A 17,896-nucleotide genomic window follows, 5' to 3' on the forward strand; every position below is an offset into this window, starting at 1 on the left:
AAAGAAAGGACATGTCAACAGTACAAATCTACCTCTAGGGAAAGTGCAGTTTTATTGTTTTCCAGCAAGTTCCCATATTTCTAAATCCTAAAAAAGATAAGTTTTTTTCCTCATTTGTAAACCTGTTGTGTGACTGAGTGTTTGTGTTGCCAAATGTCAAGACATGTCTGTAATTAGACCAACTGTTTGGTTCAGGGTTTACCAGTCTTTACCTAGAGATTAGAAACACACACACAGAACAGGTTGTCCCATAAAACACATGAGGTATGATGCATTATGTCATCTCAGTTTCTTAATCAGGTGTTAATGACTAACAAAACCACATTTGCAGCCTCCCTGTAAGTCATCTTACAGTAAACCAGTTACCAGGGAGAAAACACACACACACACCCACACACACACACACACACCCCCCCCCCACACACACACACACCCACACATGCATGCACACACACATCAGCCAGTGACAAACATCTCACCGCCTGTCAACCCGTGATATACGACACACACCCTATCGACCAATGTCAAGTGGGATACACCTGATCGACGTTGTGATGTATGAATGCGTGTGTGTGTGTGAGAGAGAGAGATGGAGAGGGTGAGTGCAGAGCATTGTGGGTAATATTCGTAGACTCCCACGCTGCTGGTGCCGCAGTCACCGGAACTGTGTAGTCGTAGATCTTCGGCTGTCGGCCCCCTCGTACATCAAACCCCTGCTCCTCGTGCTCGGCCCCGGTCCTCCACTGCTTTACCAGCTGTTTACTTTACTCTGGCCTTGTAAACAACGCTGCACGCACACGCACACACATGCACAGACACACACACGCATACACTCGTCTACAGAAGCTATTGACTCTCCCACCTTTGTGATAAACATCATGGCTGTGCACTGGGAGGCTGGGTCATGAGGCCTGGGAGAGGTTAGCTCTGGGGGAGGCCTGCCTTCATGTGGAGTCACAATCAGACTCAGACTGATTTATCGGTTTCTGATGTATTAGCCTGTGGTTGAAGCTATATTTGGAGTGTTTTCTTTGAACTCTAGAGCATTTACTCCTTTATTCATTTTCTGTTATTTTGCCATTCAGAGCTGGGAAGGAAGGAAATAACTGAAACCATATAAAGTATACGATTAATATTAATTCATTATATATAGGGCTGCAATTTATGATTATTTTCATTATTGATAGGCTGTTTTTTAGTTTATTCATTGTTTGCTCTGTGAAAATAGCTTGAGAAAGATCTTGTTGACCTTTAAATTAATCATTTTGGCAATCAACAGTCTAAAACCCACAGATAATCAGTTTACAGTCAGAGAGGACTAAGAAAACCAGACAATTCACATTTTAGAAGGTGGCGCCAAAACAATTTGGGCATTTCTGCTTAGGAAGTTACCTCAGTGATTGATTGATTTTCAAAATTGTTGCGGATTAATTTTGTCAATCAACTAATCAGTTAATCTACTGATTGTTTCAGATGTAATTATTTACTTACTTATTCTGTTTCTCTATAGTGTGCTGCAGTTCTACTACTGCTGTGTGTTTAATCTGTTGAGGTTTCTCCAGTTTTTTCCTTAGGTGAGTCAAGGATAAAAGGTTCTGTGGATTTAGGGTATTCAAATAAATAAGACCTGATTTTACCTTGAAGAAGATGGAGAAGACTCACTTAATTATACATCATCATTTAATGCCTTTATTAGACAGTTGAGATTAGGTGACAGGATAATGGGGAATGACATGCAACAAAGACAGACTCCAACTGGAGACAGTTCAGTGCCTTAAACCACAAGGTCAACAGGGCGCCCCTCGTCAAATCAATTTCACTTCACAGATTTGTCCTGCAGGACCTCATACAACAACCTTTACAGGCCTGATTTGGATAAAGAAAAGCTCCAAGACAGGGACAAAAAAAGAGGAGAAACCTCAGTAGAGGGATCCGTCCTAGAAAACGGACAGACTTGCAGCAGATTTTTATATTTTTATATTTTATATTATACAAGGCACACAGAATTACCATTAGTAAAATTATTAGATAATTAATGTGGAGAAATGACAGTATGAAGTAAACAATCTACAAATGGTACAAAAGCTATGAAAAAGAGCTTGAACGATTTCACTTTGGCTGAGGGAGTTGAAAAGGATTCCTCACTCACCACTTATGAGTCATATTACTTTTGTCTGAAAATCCTGGTTTGCATTTTTCTGGTGCAGTGAAAACTCAAACAAACCACATATAAAAATGTAACAAATTAAACGTAACCACTGTGGTTTAACACAGAAAACACACAACAGTCAGACAAACTGTCAGTCAGTGAAGTGTCGGTGAAACTCAGGGTTACATACAAAGTTTTTTTTATTTGATTTTTTTAAAAGTCTTTTATACAGAATATTAAATTTTTTATATGTATTCAGTCAGGTTTGTGGACAGTTTATGGTCTAAATTACATCCTGACAAGAATATCAATAGAATAATATCTGAATAATTTTTAGAGGATTATTAAAAAGACAAAGAAGTGTAGCATGATATCACAAACATCGCACAAACATCAGTGTTGGGTTTCAAAAACCAATGATTTGATTGATTCTTCTACCATAAACAATCAGCCTTCTTCAAATGGCCAAATATTTTAAGGCCCAAAAATGAATTATGTATTAATTAGATCAATTTGTTGTAAAGTTTGAACAAGGTTAAAGGTAACGGCTAAACAAAGGCAGGACAGGTGCTGCTGGAAAGTTTCATGAGATGTGACCAGCCATGAAGGACACTGGAACACTGGCTGACGTCTGATTGGTCAAAAAATTGCACACTTCAAACAGGAAATGACACGGGGAGGGCAAACAGGAAGCACGAGGCAGAGCGGCAATGTTGTTCCAGTGTGTTTTCTTTCCCGTCCCGTTCCCATTCCCTCGCTCCCCGCGGCACGACGCCAGGCTGAGAGAGGAAGGAGAGAGGAAAGGGAGTGAGAGAGGATGGTATTCTGGGTAATCCCCCCGCCTCCACCTGAACTACTCTCAACCTTTCAAATTGCCGATTCAAAACTGTTTGCGTTAGTGTCTCAAAGGGCTGTCAGACTGTTGTGGTGTGGCGAGACACCTTTGTCAGAGTGAAAACCAGTATTTTAAGATATTACATGACACTTCAGCTCCCTGCTACTGGACCACATTCAGCAGGCGGACACAAACATGTCTCCAGTGGGATAATGTTCCTGCATGTCCGTTGGAAGTGTAAGTAGGCAATTGTTTGCTAACATGTTCGACCTGTGAGTCTTGTTTTGACTTGCACAGGAGTTTGGCTCATTTTAGCTGCAGATATACTGCATTGTTTAGCAGTAAGTAAAAAGAAATTCCAGCACAGAAATACTAAATAAGGCCACGCATTAACCTCAGAATACAGCTGAGGTCAGTGGGAAGTTGTCCATTTGCTTTAGAGGTGTCAAAAAAATAAAGTATTGGATAAGTGGAATTTTGACCTGGTTGTTGCACTAGATGAAAAGTCTGGAGATCACTGAAGCCCCGGTCATAGTTTCCATGTCTGCAGACGGCTGCAGACTTTCCATTCATACCACAGTTTGGGTCCATGTTGGTCCTCATCAACCTGGTGTTTCATGCGTGTGCACTTCCTGATCCACACTCCAATCCAATTGGTGGCGGTAATGCACTGCAAAATTGTTTCCCGCCCACTATAAAAATCAAGAAGTAGAAGAAGAGGAAGGCAAAGAGAGAAAAGATAACGTGCCACCGCTTAACAAGAACAGGAGAACAGGGCCAGGAGTTCGACACTATTTGGCTCTTTGTACTGTTTCAAATAAGAATCATATAAATGTAAATATAAAACACACAACTGCACAGCGCACAGGTTGTGGACACGGGTGGATAACGACATTTACCATGTCTGTAACAAATAGAATAATATACTGATGCTAGCTGATCGAAAAGGATCAGTATTGGCTTCGTAACCAATCTGTCCCAACATTTACACAGATGAGTGTAAGTATGAGCTAAATGAAGAGCTGACATGGATTTGGTGAACTGTGTTCATGTTCATATTCTTTCCATGCATGGTCCCTCATTGGCATTCAGCAGCAGGACTCTGAGTGCCGCGACGCACTGAAGCGCAGCAGGCAGCATTAATCAATGTGCCGAGCAATCAGCACCCAGCCTAATTCAATCCCTCTTCCAACAGAATGCTGCCATTAGGGCAACAGAGGAGTGTGTGTTCACACCACTGTTATATCTGTGAGATTTGTGTGTGTGCCAGTCCCTCTGGCAGCCGCCGCCGACCCCAAACAAACCCCCTCAGAGAGACGGAGTGGCAAGAGGAAGCAGATACAAAGCATTATGGAGAGGGGTGCTGTGTGAAATTGGGGTTGCTGCTTTCTTGCAGTGCAGAAGAGTTCAGACACTGAGCCAGAAAGATGACAGTGTAGTTGGTATTGTCATTTTGTGTGGAGGGAGAAGAAGGAGAAACAAAGCTGAAAAAACTTTTCCTGCTGTCTTTTCTGTCAGGCAGCAAAGATATACACTCATTCATGTTGTGATAACTGAAGACAGCTCCTGTCCAAATCCTGACAACAAGGCCTTCAAAGCATCTGTGTCTTTTTCCTGACACCTCCTGTATCTCACAGCCTTCTTTACTCTTTCTCCGGTAATAATCTTACGTGTAATCTTTCAAAACTTTGGCTTCTGTTTGCTTCATTTTACATTATCTTTTATTGTAAATTCTGCTAAAAGTTTTCCTAAGCCAATCAGCTAGTCAACTGTAATCTAAACTACGTAGAGCTCACTGTTGTCAAAGTTGACAGACAACAAATACGTCCACAAACACACATGTGAAATCACACATATCCTTTACTTTATCTATGAATTAATGCAAAACCAAATTGTAAATGTAGACTTTCCTTTTGAAAAACATTTCGAAGCTACTCTGGACACAACACTGAACCGTTGTTGAACAGACAAAATTAAAAATGTAGAATTGAAATGCAAAAACTAGTTTTGAACAGCTTCAGTCCAAAAAGACAGAAATCCTCTTTCATAGTGCATGTAATTTTATAATTTTAATTATAAAATTCTATAAAACATTTTTAATTATGTAATGTTATAATTTTCACAGAAATGTTATAATTAAAATGTAATAAAAATTCTAAAACATTTTAAATTAAGTAATTTATTTGATTTTAATTTTAACATTACATATAATTTTTATAATGTTAAAGTATATCAAGATATAGCATATTTTCTGCCATTCTCAATATTATAAATAATTTATGGACAAAGTAACCAGGCAATAGTGTTTTTGACTAATCTAACCAAAAAAAAAAAAAAAACCTTCATCACAAATTGCCACAAATCACACCTTCTTTGTCTTCTGCCTAATCTCCTACCACAGAATAAACGATCTAATAAAAAATCTGTGGCAGTTGTTTTACAGGATGTTACATTGCCCACTAACTTTAGTGGTCATTTCACGCCAGAAACACAGCTGTTGAAAACCTTTAAAAATGGAGAGAAGACTTCAGTTGCATTACAGATTTTATTCTAGTCAGTTTGTTTCAGCTATTTTATTGTCGGCTAAATAAAAAATTAACAGGGCTAGAAAAATACCTGCGTCAACCTGCACCAACCTGTTTCAAATGACCCCTGTTCTCCAGTCGCTGTATTTTTCTTCAGCCTGTGAGCAGGGTCTCCTCTCTCCAACATCCAAGACTGAAGACCCGATCGCAGCATTGACAGCGTCTCGGTTGCCAGGTTGAGTGAAGAAGGCTGCCACTCGGCCGAGCTCTCGTCTGGCCTGTAGTTTACAGAGGCGATGTCTCAGCAACTGGAGCAGACTTACGGTATCTATCAATTCTCAATCAAGTGAGTGTTAGGGTGAACTCGTCGAGGGCCTATTGATCTGGTGTTTGCGAGAGGGTCGTTGTATGACTGGACCGATGGGTGCTGTCAGGAGGGGACTGAGGGCTCCATCAATATCTTCCCGCCCCCCCCCCGCCCCCAACTCAGCTACAGTAATAGCAGGTCAATCCATATCTCTGCAGGTGCCCCCACCTCTTCCTGTTCCCTCACAGTTTCTATGTCACTCACCTCACTTACTCCTTCCCTTACGCATGTGACGTCTTTGATCCCTGCGATCTTTGTAAAATTAACGTTACTTATTTTTAAACATAACTGAAGAGATTTTATTAATTTATTAATTAATTTTGTGACATAATATGATAACATGATAGACAAACAAGTGGGACTGATAAAGAATGAAAAATACTCAAAACTTTTAATTACAGTATAAATTTTATTTATTTAGAATAAGGTCATAAAATGATCCATGATTAAAAAAAAGATTCTATTTTTTAATCCAAATCAGTGCAAAGTTGATTGATTTATCATTGCTTTTTAAAATTTATTAGTTAATTGAAAGATAATTCCAGCTCATTACAATTTGGATCTTTTGGGCAGTTAGATTGCATTATACTCACCAAAGTAAAGGCTGGGATTTAGAGACACACCAAGAAACACACGTGAAACGATGTGCACAATTACAAAAATTACAACCTCACACAACATTACTGTTTTTCCTGATTTTTTTTTTTCACATTTTTTTATGAAATACTGGATACATGAACCACTCCAGGCCTCTAAAAAATCAAAAACAATTAGAGTAACACTCACAAAGAGCCACAAGAGACCTACTGTTGCAGCAGCAGTAATAATGAAAAATACAACAGTTGCACACTGTTGAGGCACATCCACCTGCAGCAGCGTGAGCTACAGCCTGTGCATGACTTTACATGGAGAAGAATAGAGTGGTTATTTTGATTCATGTAATGTTTTAGATGTGTGTGTTCTTCCTGTGAATTCGGCTCGAAGCAGGTGTCAGCGAATGATTGTAGTCGCTAAAAGGTGGTCACCATTATGTTTGTGAAAGGCCAAACTTTTACCTCATGTAGTGGGGTCACAGCTTAGCAACAGTGGGTCTGAGGCATAGCAACAGTAGCCGCAGACTCAGTCCAGCGATGCGGTAATTGGACCCTCTGACTGAGAGCCTGGAGGGTCGACATGCTTACAAATGCAGACGCACTCCATCACAATGACACATGAACATACATGTGTTTGATGAGACAGAACATGTGAGCCATGAGAGAAGAGCGTGCATGAGAGAGAGAGAGAAACAGCATGTATTTGTTAGAGAAACAGATTGTGTCTTATAGTGACTCCATTAGTATAAAAAATGAACCTGGCTGCTGGTATTGCTACATGGTGGCTGCTCTTCTCTGCATGCTGCACCGTCCTTGGGTAACTGCCGTGTGTGCGTGGACATGCATGTGTGTGCAGTCTCCTTGTGGGTGTGTGCATATCGTCCCGTTCAACATGGCAGTGAGCACTAACGACATGGCGGGTTCATGTACCTTGAAGGTGTGTGAAGTCTCGCTGCTCAAGGTCATTTTTGGGACAGTTTATCTTGTAACCGGCTCAAATACAGACACAGGAGGACATTATTCACTGCCGGGGCTGCTGGGAAATCCAATTTGGATTTTGAAACTAGAGAAAAGGAGGAGGAGGAGCAAAGGGTGATAGAGACATGTTTTTTTTTGTTTTTTTTATGGCTGGTAACACAGACAAATGAGCCAATGATTAACAAGGAGTCGCACATGATTGGCACAGCTGCATCAGTCACAATAGAGCCTTGGATGTGCCAGCAATAGTTTTTTAAGATAAGCACATGAATCATGCAGCAACCTTAAACAGGCCAAAATGGTGCCCCCCAGTAGCTCACTTCAGTGCTCAGTGTGTACCACCTGAAAAGGGTGCAAGGGAGTCCCTTTGCTGCACCTCAGTTCCTCTCTCTCCTCTGGCTTTTCTGTCTATCTCTACTAAAGCAGAGATGCCAAAAAAAATCTTTAACAGGTCAAAATGGTGCCATGTATCAGGGAAAGAAAGCAGGCCCCAGGATTGCTCCCTGAGGAACCCCGAAGGTGACGCCAGCAGTGGAGGATGAGGAATTGCCCAAACTGGCTGAAAAAGACCCATAAAGCTGCCACTGTGCTTCACCACAACAGCTTGGTGATGTGTGGTTGAACAGCTTGAACAGCTAATACAAGGTCAGAATGGGTGGACAATTTCTGCAACTTACCAAAGCCAGCATTTGCACATTCACACCCACTTCCAGGAGCAACAACGATTATCACGTCTCCCCCCTCACAACGGTCAGCTTCGGGTGAGGCCACTTGGAATTAACACTTGATTTCTGTCAACAACTCAGGAAAGAAGGGACAGTGTGATCTACTGTATCTAATACGGTAGAAGAGCTGTATCTAATCTAATAGCTAAGTGGCATTACAGCCTGGATTTCATTGGTAAGTTGCTTTTTCTGCCTTGAAAAGCAATTTCAAAAAAATTCTTTATCACAGCGAATGAATGTGGACAGAGACAAAGACAGTTTGAAAATGTGAGAGGGCGTAACCTCAGGATGACAGTGTTACTGATGCCGGTGGGTGCAAATCACCAGAGGGACACACACACACACACACACTGTATACTCACCTCTTGCCTTACATTTACCTCTTTTTACATTCTGCTCATGTTCTCAGCTTCACAGCAAACGTACACAATAAAAAAGGGGGTGGGTGACCAAGACAGAAAGTGACACACTTATAAGGGGAGAGAAAGAGCAGGGAGGGGTGCAGGGAAGCAGAGAGAGGAGAGAGGAAGGGAGGGAAGGAGATGCTGTGGGTGAGTGAGAGGAAGTGCTCATTAATTTGAATTTAAAGGATGTGAGGAGAGGACAGCGAGCGAAGCAGCCAGTGTTCGCAGGACTGAGGGAGGAGAGGGTAATGGGAGAGAAAGAGATGGATGAGAGAGTGGGGAAAAGGAGATGAGGGAGTTGGACAGTTGAGAGGCATCATCACTGGTGAACTGTGCATCCACTCATCCACAACATCCAGGTGGTTCTGTCTATCAGCTGGAGCCACAGAAGAAGAAACAGACAGAAAAAAAGGGAAGAAGAAGAAAAGAGAGGACTGCTCTGTTCTGCTTCTCCGCTGCCGACCGCCAAACGAAGAGTGTGTGAGAGCACTCCAGCTGAGCGGCACAACACACTCGTCACAGGCGAGATGAACACATTCAGTTTGCAAAGAGTCGGCTCTGCCAGTGAATATCATCCGCTACTTTCAGCAGCTGCCATTAGTTGAGCTGAGATTTATATGTTGTTTCATGTGGAGCAGAGGTGGAATTCAAAGCAGGTGAAGCTTTTAACAGGTAGCGTGTGTGTGTGTGTGTGTGTGTGTGTGTGTGTGTTTGCAGCTGCACATCTGTGATAATGTGAGGACATTTGAGTGCTGGAGAGTTTATCAGCATGTGTTGAAATCTGAAGAAAGAGCATCAAACAGATAAAGAGGCTGTTTTTTGAACTCCTGGAGAGGCAGCCAGCTCTCATACACCACCACCACCACCCAGGAACGAGCAGCGCATCTCGGAGCAGAAACGTAGCACTGTCCTTCTCCTTCGGGATGCTGAAACCAACCCTGGGGCTGCGAGTCATGATGTGGATTAGGGCATGAGTCCTGAGGGGGAGCCAGGGAGGGATGAGGTTGTGGAGGGTGAGAGGGCAAGAATGGGCTGCCCCTGCCCTGTGGCACCTCCGGCTGCCTCCACCACCGCCTCCCCGTGAGGATGCAGGTCCTACAGATCGTCAAAGAGCTGGTGTCGCCTTCCAGACGCAGGGCAGCAGCCAGATTCGGAGGTGTGTGCATGAACGGTCCATTGTATCACTAATATAGCCACTGATTGTGTTTCTTCAACAGATGTATTACAAAGATTTGACCTAAAAACATCACAAGAAATACTGGACATCAGTGAGTTAGTGTTGTCGAGCCTCTGTCATCGTCATTCTACAAAATCAAACAAGATTTTGTGAGAAAAGCTCGATGTGAGGATTTATAAGCCTTGTGAATGTTTGCAGTAGGGTTCGTCCAATATGAGGGGCATGTAAGCCTTTTATTAAAACTGGTTATTGGCCAGTTATGTAGTCTCCCTCCTCGATACGATGAAGGTCTGGATGAAGGATCATTTATATGCTGCGTCTGAAGCTTTTCCACTGGGTTCAGTTTCTCAAAGATTTATTAGAATTAGGCAAAGTCTAAGTTTAGGGTTCAGACTCCTTGAAAACAGAAATGTTTCTGCCCTTGCTGGATGGCAATACTCGAGGGCAGGATGAAAAAGGCACCATTATAGACATGGTCACGATGCAATGAAGGGTACAAATAGGAATAACAGCACACACCCCAAAGCATCACCACATCCTGGCTAACCATGTTGCGCTAGCAGTTCTCTTTCTGATGTAATAATCATGTAATAATCATATCCGCTGATCATCAATCAATGCGATCAAATACAACAGGAAACAAACTTTAGCTCATTTGTCATTTGCTAACAGTGATGTGGACTGAGCCATGAGAGGGCAAAGATTTTTTTTTCACTTGGAATATTTTGTCTGCTACAGAGAGCTGCAGCAATGAGTCTTAAAACCCAGAAATTAGTTGCAATTTAGCACTTCCTGTTTCCTCGTCCTGAAGTCTCTGGGTTTTTTGAATGGGTTCTTTGTTAGATTACTGAAGGGATCTAACAAGTCCTGAGTTCTTTACTCTTTTAAAAAAGGGCCGCTTGCTAACAAGTGGCTGAATGAACGACAGAGGTTGTCGAGGATGTTAAACATCATCACGCCAAACATGAAAACCTTCTCACCGGTCCACCTTTACGACCTTGTTGTGTTTCTACTCGCGCTCTTACCAACAGTTACTAACTTTGTCAGAGGAAAGGCTTTTGTAGAAGAGCTCCGAGCTAAATCAAACTACAAGATGAAGTTTAGTGGTGGTGACGTTAAAGTCATGTGACCATGGTGTAGCTCGTTTATAGTCTAACATTAGCTTTTTAAGTCTGGGCTTTTGGATTCTGCAGTAATCCATGGGGGGGGGCTATTTTCCAAACGCACATGTTTTAGCCAAATTATGGCTAACTGCACATTAGTCGTTAAGATCTGACAAATATTTGGCTTTTTTTTTTGGTATGGAAATAGTTAATTATTTTGTACTGACCGTCATTGTGGATGGGGTTGAAGTTCTGGCTGTGTCTGTGTGACGTTTCTCTGAATGGAGGGGACATTCCCCCAGAGCCACCACAGTAATGGCTCTGCTGCTGTGGGACATGAGTGTATTGTGGGTGTGCGTGTGTCCTGCAGCTGCATTTCTCTGGTGTGCAATGAATAATGAAGCATGGCGCTCACAGTAATGGGACACGCCGTGACCCCTCACCTCTCATCCTGTGTCCTGATTGGTTCAGCCCTTGTGCGTTAGCTTTGATCTGTATCTGCTTTTGCAAAACAAGCATAGTTTTTATTGTTGTAGCCACAAGTTTATCCAAGCTTTTTGTCCCTGCGTGAGGATGACAGCCACAGCTTGTTGACTTCTTGCTTCAGTGCTCTTCAAATAAAAAAAGGAGCAGATTTGCATAAATTTAATGAGGGGCTGATGGGCAGGTAAATTGGTACTTCGCGCAGTTTTCTCCCAAAATGTGTCGTGATTAGGATGCTGATGGTAATTTATGATAATTTTTCGTAAGTGCCTTCATAGTCATATAGCCAGGTTTGTGTGTACTTAAATTTGCCTAGGATCTAACCAGCTGTATCTCTCTGAACTTGAGGAAAATGTCAGAAGTGATATTTTTCATCAGCCTTTCAGTGTCCTCTCCTTTTAAAGCCAGAAAATCTTAGCTTCAGCTCTGTTTGTGCTGGAAAACAACAGCCTTTTGTTGGTTCGTGCCATAAAGCACCAGGTGTCATAAAGCAATGCATTACAGCTGCTGCCAGGTGTGGAAGCCAGGCTTGAATGTACCTGCTCTAAAAGGAAGAGTCACTTTCAAAGGCTGTTATTCAGGTAGAAAACTCTTTTCACCTCTTGCCAGCTGGCTTTTATAAGAGCTTTAATTCATCAACTAACCCCACTAGTGCACTCATGGAGGAGCAATTAAACCACGGAAGCAAGCGCTGCAGCTTGGGTTCCATTGGGAAGTCAATATTTTGGGTAGAGATGGCTTTTTTCCTGAATCGCTGCTGGTGAAATGATAGATGGAGGCAGATGTTAACATTCAAGCATGCAGGCATTTTTATTTTTGGGCAGTGACCAAGGTCGAATTAGTCTTTGGGTTTCACTAGGGGCCATTGTTACAGCTAAATAACAAGTTAACCTCTTGAACTGATGTGCAGACAAGTCAGTGATCATTTTAATGGATTCGGTCCAGAGGTGTCACCAACACTCTGATCTGATATATTGTGTTTTTAATAGAAATTGTGGAGATTTAATCATCAGTGCTATGACTTGGCACAAACTCATTACACTTTTCTGTGTTAATGCTTCTGTTGGACCCATTTAAGTAACAGTCACGTGTTCAATCACCTTCCTTTCATTGTTCAGACTACTTTAACTGATTGGTCAGGCACTTTGACTGGATGGAAGTGCTACCATCAAATCCCTGTTAGCAGATATGCAGCTGTATAGACTTTTAGTAATACATTTAAAATAACAAAAAAAAAAGTTTTTTTCATGAATCTGCAAAAAATATCTTGTTGTGCACCATGAGAAGTTTTCAGATACTCTGATTAAACAGTGGAAAACTACAAGTGCTGCAAGCATAAAGCATTTTAGGATTTCTTTCATACTCAGTTAAACACAGTTACACTTAAAAAGGTCTATGTTCAAAACCTTATCTTATCTTAACATCACCCTGTTCTCCTATAACTTATGTTCATCACTTTTCAGAGGCTTGTCATCATTGTGAGGTTGCCAAGGTAACCACCGGAGATGCTGCACATTTTTGTACGAATTAAACAAACAAAATAGAACCTGTTTCCTTTATGCTAAGCTAGGCTAATGGTAAAAATAAGTGTCTGCGCTTTAGAGGGCTGAGAAACAGGTCAGCTGATACGGCAGTGGTCTCGTACAGTAACTGAATTAATGTCGTAATGACTGATTGATTTTTGAAACGCTACAAGTGGAACCTTTGCTATGACCAACCTGCACTTGGCCTCCAACTGCAAAGTGCACAGACACTGCCGTGAGTGTGCAGACTTGATGACAAGTGTGTGAAAGCTACTGCGAGGCAGGTAAGTGTGTGTAATCAGCTCTGAAGGCACAGACACTTAAACAGAGAGAGCGACTCAGAGATTTTCGGCTGCTTTATCGACTGCCCGGGAAGGATTCGCACTTTCCATTTGGCTGTCGCCTTTATCTCCGTCCATCAGCCCTGCGGAGGAATTCACCTTGGCTCCTCTCTTGGCTTGGATCAATGCAGGCAGATTTAGAGATGGCCTCCAACGGATACAGGACACACACACACACACACACATATATGAATTCACACGCTCACTGCAGTGCTGTGCTAGGGTGTGATGACTGGGTTTGAGGTGCTAGCAGATGTTGCTAGCATGAGGGTGGAGCTCTGAGACTGAGGGAGTAATATGATGTGTGAGAGATGCTGAAGAATCAGCAGGTTGTGTCTTGTAACTCAAATTATGAGCCTTTGTCATTATCAACACACTTCGTTCCTGAATTTATTCCAGTATTAACAAATATATCATATATAAAAGAGTGAAAATAGAGTGAAATATTCCTTTATTATGCAGGAGTTTCTTCCTCTTCCACGTTGTCAAACTAATAAAGTGATTTAAACATGGAACCAGCTTCTTAGGCACAGTAACGTCTGCCACACTTGTTATGTTCATTGTAATATAGGAGTATGAATACGAAATAAGAAATACAAAATTAATACAAAGGTTTTTTGAATAATGATAATAATAAACTTAAAATTTGTACCAACTTTCTTACCAAAGTTACAAAGTTCTTTATATAAAGAAAAGGGAATTTAGAAACAGCAATTAAAAAAACAAAAGAGAAACAAACGCATCATAACAGAAGTAAGTTACACAAAAATAAAAATTGTCTGTAGTGGGAAAATAAAACAGCATATCAAAAATTCATAAAAGCTTTCAGATAAAAGAATGTTTTGAGAAGAGTTTTTAAAGACACTAATGATGCTGCCAGTCTGATCTCAATAGGTAGAGATCGGACAGAAGAAGTAAAGTTATCCAGGAATAACACAAAATCCCAGATATCATCCCAGATATTACAGGAATGTCTGTATCGTATGTTCTTTTATTCCTTTTAAATCCTGGTAATTGTCTGGTGACAAGTTAGACTTATCTCTCGCTTTTTTTTTTTTTTTTTTTTTTTTTTTTTTTTTTTTGGTCAAACTACTACAATATTTCCAAGGTCAAAAATGACCCTAAAGCTCAACAGCCTACAGTTAGTTTAAAGTTTGACTAACTTGTGTTAATTGACTATAGTTGATAAAATCTAAAGGTGGGATTCCTGCTAACCTTAGCTGTGTTACCAGTCTACGAAGGCGTCCAAACCTAAATGAGACCGCCTGGTCCTTGAAGGACTTCGTATTTATACTGGGTACTGTTTTATTTGTGGAGGTCGCCATATTCTTGTTTTGAAAAGTGATTAATTCATATTCATCACTGGCACGCAATGAATCTTGGTATTCTTCAGTGCCCAGGAAACACAAGATGCATTTCTCGGCTACATTTAAAGGAGCTTTGAAATGGGACATCCTGTAGTGCTGCTGTGACACAATCAGCCTTCAGATGCAGCTTTTGAAAGATGAGGCCCCTGAATTGAGACACAGCTATTGAATCTGTCCTTGCTTTTATAGGGTTTTTTTCAGTACAGGCAAGATGCAATGATGGGACATAGTTTTGAGGCAGTCCAATGATTGTCTCTGGATCCAACCCTGGAGTTCATCTTTGTGTCTGGAAAAATTGTAGGTAGTTCTTTATTGTTCGTTATCTCTCCAGCTGCTCCAAATCCCCGGGGGATCTGCAGGTAAAACTGGTCCTGTACAAACAGAGTTTTTCTCTGCAGCAGAATCTATCTGGTGCCTGTAGTGAGGGGAGGAGGAGCAGAGCCGTTTGGATTTATATCAAGTCTAAAGCCAGACTCTGCTGCTGCCAGACTGCAGCCTCCTCCTGGTCAGCACCCTCGACAGCTCGGTATCTCTCTGCATTATTCAGCAGCCCTCATACTTCTTTCTCTCTCCCTCCTTATCTCTTTCTCTGCTGCTCTCTCTCCTGTGGCAGCGTATTCAAATGCTGTGCCAGGAGCTTCAAACAAGGACACTTCTTGGTGTTTTGCATACCAACGTGTGAACCATCTGTGGGCATTTATGTGGGTGTGTAAGCTTGTATGTGTGTGTTTATATGTGGACCGGAGCTTGAAGGGAAAACCACATGCTGGTTAGTTAAGGAGGGACACTCAGGGCAGGCCAGGCCAGACAGTCCAGGCCTAGGCCCAGTGGGTGTTGGGTTGAAGCTGCCTGCTGACATCCACGCTGTAGCAGCCGGGCTAATTGCTTGTCTGTCCTCACTAAAGGGCACGGCTGCGGTACACTTTATACCGCCGCTGTCAGCCTTCGTGGCAGAACAGAGCAGAGTTTAAATCTCAGAAATGCTTTTTCCCTCAGCGGCTCCTGCTTTATGTGAACATCTGGGCTTGTTTTATATTTTTCACTGCTCCTGTCAGATATAGCTGAATGTATTGATCCCTGCTCGCCGATTCACACCTAGTCTTATTAAATTATGTATCAAGTGGCTCTGTAGCCCCTCAAAAATCATTACTGGGTTTAAGCTGATGCACACACTCACATGCACCATCATGCTGCTGGAAATGGTCGCTAGAGAACCAAAAGTGGATTAATCTTGACAGTGTCTGACCAAAAAGATCAAGATCGGCCTCCAAAAACTTCCCCTCCTCTTCCTTTTCTCTTTCTCTGCTTTGTTTCAGTCATCAGGTCAGATCTCCTGCTGTTCAGTGAAAGCTAAGCTAATATGCACCGTTGTTTTTCGGTGCATGCTGCCCCAACATGTCCTGTCTTGTTAATGGCAAACTGGTGACAGTTGGCACCGGGGCCTGTGGGCTGTGGAGATAACAGCCTCTGCAGGACGATCAGCTGTGTTGGATCAAACTCGTTCTCCGGGCTGGATATAATGCTGCAGCTTCATCAGATTAGTGGCAGATTTCCAACCTGCATGCAGTTGTGTTGTTTATGGATTTGTGTGTATGTTTGCACCAGTTTTAGGCTGTTTACTCCACAAAGAAATATGTTGCTCATTGCACATTCAAAAAACAACATTTATGAGTTATTGTTCCCTGTGTTCTCTCTTTCACAGCTCAGAAATTTCAATCCTTTTCTTTGTCAATAATCAGGAAACCACACAGCTTTGTTATCCAGAATTGCTCTCTGAAATTAAGGGAACCACAGAGGCATCTTTTTTCACCATGTCTGCACATGCTCAGTGTGAGAGGATGACAGCTAATTAAGTTGACTTGATGAGATAAAGCCTTTAAACCAGCCTCAGTCTTTTTGACAGGGTTTGATGTTGTAGAATTGAGTGAGCTGAAAGAGCATGTTAATAATATTCCAGTTTTCCAGTGAAGTACAGAGGTCGGTCTTTTTATTCTGTTAATAACAGTGTAATGGAAGTAAAACTGCGTGCATTTTGTTTGAAAGCCAATAAATAAGGAAGTGACTTCAGACCTTAACCAGTGAGGAAGTTGGACTGGTAGCCTTTGAGGAACACTGCCTTTTTTCACTTTCTGTGATGAGCTGCAGGAGATAATAATACACTTATTTTGCTCCTGCCGTGCAAGAAATGCAGCTCAAAGTGCGTTAATGATTGAAAACAAGTTAAAAGACGGAGCACATATTTTAAACAGCAGGTACAGTTTTAAACTGCATCTGAAAAAAAAGGAGGGAATAATGATCTGACTGTTATATCTCTCCTGGGACGACTTGTACCTTTATTTAGCGCCGTCTGCCTCTGATCTGTACCCACATTTAGCCTCTTTGAACAATATGACTGCATCTAATTATGTTCCAGGCTGCTGCTTCACCCACCGACAGACACTTTGGTATTGATTAATATTTGCCTTGTGGGAACGCGTACTGGAGCTTCAGTCCTCGGCTGATTCTGAGAGCAAATAAAAATGTTAAATTCATTAAAAACATGACACTGAGTTGAGCAGTAGGGAGTCGCAGCATGATCCAGAATACCAGGACTGAGCTTGTAGTAATAAATCATTTTCAGCAATTAATGAATCCGAAAAAAATAAATGAGATTTTTTGAATAAAACCATTTTATCTACTATATTGACCCAAATATATGATTTCCACCTCCACCCATAGGAGTGTTCATGGATTATTCCAAGGTAGTTAGCCCTAACGCTAACTTGTAGTCACTTTAGATAAAAAGCCTAAATTTAGCTGCTTGAAATCACAAGTTTTCCAGTTGTACCTAATCTTAGCATGCTAACATACTAAGTTAAGATGGTAAAAATGAAAAGTTATACCTAGTTGCTAACTGTCAACATGTTAACACCACTGGTGGCACCATGTTAGCATGTTGATATTAGCATTTAGCCACCTCTGTGCCTAAGAACAGCCTTACTACTAGCATGGCTGTAGAGTCTTTAAATGTTTCATTTTTTAATAACAAGGCAGATTTATGACCTTTTAAATGTATTTTCGTATTAAACTAAAAAAATCAAACAAAACAGCAGTATTTGAACCAGTATGGTTCTAATCAGTCCTCTAATTTTAGCTTCTTCAGGTGGAAAAACTCAAGAATATTGTTAGAATCAGTGACATGTTGTATTGAGGCTGGTCACGACATTAGTCTGTGTCAGATCAATATGCATTGAAAACACACATGGTTGTGATGAGGGTACATGACTGAGGTTGGACTCATTTTTCAGTATAGTTAAACATCTGAATCATCTCAGTCACTCCTGAGC

At 41.5% G+C, this 17,896-nt stretch overlaps 1 protein-coding gene across 4 annotated transcripts in view; it reads left to right on the forward strand.

The window, feature by feature from the left end:
* The window catches only part of usp6nl (USP6 N-terminal like), a 73,974-nt gene that overhangs the window by 18,779 nt on the left and 37,299 nt on the right, over window positions 1–17,896 (forward strand). Inside the window, exon 1 of one of the 4 annotated variants that reach the window (XM_071502248.1) lies at window positions 8,742–9,732. The exons of the other annotated variants lie outside the window; for them this stretch is intronic. Within the exon in view, the coding sequence (XP_071358349.1) occupies window positions 9,663–9,732 (70 nt within the window). The 5' untranslated portion in view covers window positions 8,742–9,662. Of the gene's footprint in view, window positions 1–8,741; window positions 9,733–17,896 lie in introns of those variants that run through there. 4 annotated transcript variants of the gene reach the window in all.

This window comes from Trachinotus anak, unplaced genomic scaffold, assembly GCF_046630095.1.
Source record: "Trachinotus anak isolate AG129_WGS33_773 ecotype Australia unplaced genomic scaffold, CSIRO_AGI_Tana_v1 ptg000018l, whole genome shotgun sequence".
Taxonomy (NCBI): Eukaryota; Metazoa; Chordata; class Actinopteri; order Carangiformes; family Carangidae; genus Trachinotus; species Trachinotus anak.